The sequence below is a fragment of the Octopus bimaculoides genome, chromosome 20 (assembly GCF_001194135.2).
Source record: "Octopus bimaculoides isolate UCB-OBI-ISO-001 chromosome 20, ASM119413v2, whole genome shotgun sequence".
Classification (NCBI taxonomy): domain Eukaryota; kingdom Metazoa; phylum Mollusca; class Cephalopoda; order Octopoda; family Octopodidae; genus Octopus; species Octopus bimaculoides.
This window is the reverse complement of record NC_069000.1, coordinates 6,912,605-6,916,236: the sequence shown is the minus strand read 5'-3', so window position 1 is coordinate 6,916,236 and position 3,632 is coordinate 6,912,605. Positions and strand designations below refer to the sequence as shown.

At 37.2% G+C, this 3,632-nt stretch overlaps 1 protein-coding gene across 3 annotated transcripts in view; it reads right to left on the bottom strand.

The window, feature by feature from the left end:
• Window positions 1-271: 271 nt before the first annotated feature.
• Window positions 272-3,632, bottom strand: part of LOC106869214 (trypsin) — a 20,012-nt gene continuing 16,651 nt past the window's right edge. For all 3 annotated transcript variants that reach the window (XM_014914861.2, XM_052975087.1, XM_052975086.1), the window contains exons 6-8: window positions 2,660-2,818; window positions 1,995-2,131; window positions 272-618 (exon numbers count right to left, since the gene is read on the bottom strand). In XM_014914861.2, the coding sequence (XP_014770347.1) occupies window positions 454-618; window positions 1,995-2,131; window positions 2,660-2,818 (461 nt within the window). In that variant the 3' untranslated portion in view covers window positions 272-453. The remainder of the gene's footprint in view (window positions 619-1,994; window positions 2,132-2,659; window positions 2,819-3,632) is intronic.

The following is a 3,632-nucleotide window of genomic DNA, read 5'->3' as shown; positions in this document are numbered from 1 at the left end:
ACACACACACATAAAAAAGTTTCTTTTAGTTTCTGTCTACCAAATCCCCTCAGAAGGCTTTGGTGAGCCTGGAGATATAGTAGAAAGCACTTGCCCAAGTTGCCACACAGTGGGACTGAACCCAGAACCATGGGATTGATTCATTCAACTAAAACTCTTGACACAGTGCCCCAGCATGGCCACACTCCAATGCTTGAAACTAGTAAAAAAATAAAATGTATTTGAAGAATTTGAAGAAACCATCATTACAAATCAAAAACACAAGCCAAAATAATCTGAGATTCTAAATCCAAAAGTTTAATGGCATTAAATTTTCAACTGAATTCTTTTTTACAAAAATTTTTTACTTTGTATATTTTGTGAATTTATTGACAACGAAAATATAAAGGATGAAAATAATAGACCAACAGAAAAGTAAACTTTATTGGAAATTTAGTTATAACCTTCAGGTTATCAACTATTTAACCTCATAACTCGATCAATCCAGCTTCGATATTGAGACACACGGGTAAATACACCTGGGGAATTTTCTGGGTGATCTTTACTGGTAAATGACGCAACACCAACCTGCATCCAGCCATAGGGGCTCGGACAAACCAGTGGACCTCCACTGTCACCCTGTCAAATACAGAAAAGCATAAATATAAATGCATACATGCACACAAGTTAACCATGCATAAATAGATTCAGTTCGCTTGTAGAAAAACCCTGAATGAAGGTACATAGCAGAATGTTGCTGGTTGCACATTCCAAGTGCAGCAGAAACATATGTTAGTCATTGTAACCAATTCTGTTGTATAATTAACTGTTAAAATTAAAAGAAAACTTTGAAAATGTACCAGTCTCCATATTCTTTGTAATTGTTTTGGATTTCTATATTTACATATATACATACATACTTGCAAAAAGGACGCGTGCGTTCGATCATATAATAATACAAATAAAATGTGAGTATATGCATATATACATACATGTATGTACATACCTACATCTACCTGTGTATATAAATGTATATCTGGGTACAGGACATCACAAAAAAACGTGGACAAAACGAAAAACAGAACATAAACAGAGCACAGAAAACACACAGGCCACATAGGGAACAGTTCCTTCATCAGCTGCCACCATTCTAAACTAAGCATTTCGAAGAGTTAGGGCAGGACAGGCTCCTGTGACGGTAGCATGTAAAAAGCACCATCCGATCATGGTCGATGCCAGCCTCCTCTGGACCCTGTGCTGGCGGCACATAAAAAAGCACCCACTACACTCTCAGAGTGGTTGGCGTTTGGAAGGGCATCCCGCTGTAGAAACACTGCCAGATCAGATTGGAGCCTGGTGCAGCTGCCTGGCTACCCAGACCCCAGCATGGAAAACGGACGTTAAACGATGATGATAATGATGATGATACACACATACACACACACACACACACACACACACACACACACACACACACACATATATATATATTATACAGACACACATACATATACATTACATATGTATGTATATATGTATGACAGAACCTCAGCACAAACAGGAAGACAACAGGTATGAAATCAGATACAACAGATACAACATCTAAAGAAAATAAATGCATAAAGGAGTTTAAATGGTGGGATGTGAAGACAAGTGTCAGCTGTGGAGAGATGTTGATAGTTGTGATGTAAACAGGTTTGGCTGTAGGATGAGGCTGACAGGAAGTCCATGGAGTTGATAAGACACAGTCTGGTATGTCAACGAATAGGTTACAGGTGGAAACCTTTTAAGATGATAAGAAAAAAGGTGTGCAGGTAATAATGATAGCAACAATGATGGTGATGACGATGATGATGATGATGATGACAACGACAATGGCAAGAATGATGACGATGATGTCATTGATAAGGATGACAACGATGATGATGATAATGATGGCGGTGAAGATGATGATGATGATGATGATGATAATGATGACAACAAGGATGACATATCAACTGTATATTTTCACTTACCCTACAAATGCCCTTTGCTTTGTTATTGAAACCTGCACAGATCTTGTCTGTTGACACCAATCCAAAATACTTAGAACATTCAATATTGCTCATAATCGGCATCTTTAATTCCTGGGCATGCTTGGTAACGGTTCCGCCTGAAATGGTGACGAGACGCACAATTAAAATAACTAGTGTTATCATTAAATATTTAATGAATTTGTTCAGTCAACAGCATATAAATATAATGTTTATCAACAGGAGTGGCTGTGTGGTAAGTAGCTTGCTTACTAAGCACATGGCTCCAGGTTCAGTCTCACTGCATGGCACTTTCTTCAAAACTTGCACTAAGAATAAGGACAAGGTAAAATTACTACCTGCTTTTATAGCAAGTTGATGCAGGTAGTTTATCCCATCCCCTTCTGGATTTTCATGCAACTGAAAAAAACATTATTTATGGGATGACCCAATAATGTTGTTGTATAGCAGTAGTTCTCAACTGAGGTTTATAAGACCCTTAGGGGTCCATGAAAGATGATGACAGCCACAATGACAATGAGAAGCACATCAGCAACAACAACAATGAGGACAATGATTACAATGATGATGAGAATGATGATGATGATGAAAATATTAGAATAACATTTAAAGCAAAAACAAGACAAAAACAACACAAAGGTCCTCACCACTCTGAGTACAGCCCCATCCGGACATTATACACATCTTCCCTGTCTCTGGAAACTGGTTGTTGCCCTGGTGGGCAAGGCCGACACTTTTTATTTTCGGGTGGATATGAGTAGGTACAGGGTGGGCAAGTTTCAACAGTGCAATGTCATCGTGGAAAGCTGCAAAAGAAATGTTTCACAACTTCAGTAAGGCTCTTCCTTTCTCTCCCTCTCTCTTTCTCTCTCCCTCTCTCTCTCTCTCTCTCCCTCTATATACATATATATATATATATTTATATAAGTTACAATTGTACAGGCATGCATATGTCTCTCAATTATTTAGAACTGATATCTCACACATTGCTACAACAAACTGAACGTGTTCTCTCGAAATGTACTGTGGTCTACAGAATATCATCAAAATGTCTTTAACTTACTTATTCTTTTATTCTTTTATTCTCTTATTCTTTTATTCTTTTGTTTTTTTACTTGTTTCAGTCATTTTGATTGCAGCCATGCTGGAGCACCACCTTTTAGTTGAACAAATCGACCCTCAGGACTTATTCTTTATAAGCCTATTACTTATTCTATCGGTTACCTTTTGTCAAACCGCTACATTATGGGGACATAAACACACCAACATCTGTTGTCAAGCGATAGTGATAATAATAATAATGATAATAATAATAATAATAATAATAATAATAATAATAATAATAATATATTCACAGACACGACAGAGCTGGGACCTATATACACTGGAAGCTATGCCAACACTATGGAATAACAACAGAAAAAAGATGGTATAAACACACGCCAGAAAAGGTCACAGAAAACGAGAAAGCAACCATACTCTGGGATATGCCAATACACACAGATAGAGAAATTAAGGCAAATAGACCAGATATAGTTGTCAAAGATCATGAAGGAAAAAAATGCTTTCTAATTGATGTATCAATACCAGCAGATGACAACGTTTCTCGAAAAGAAATGG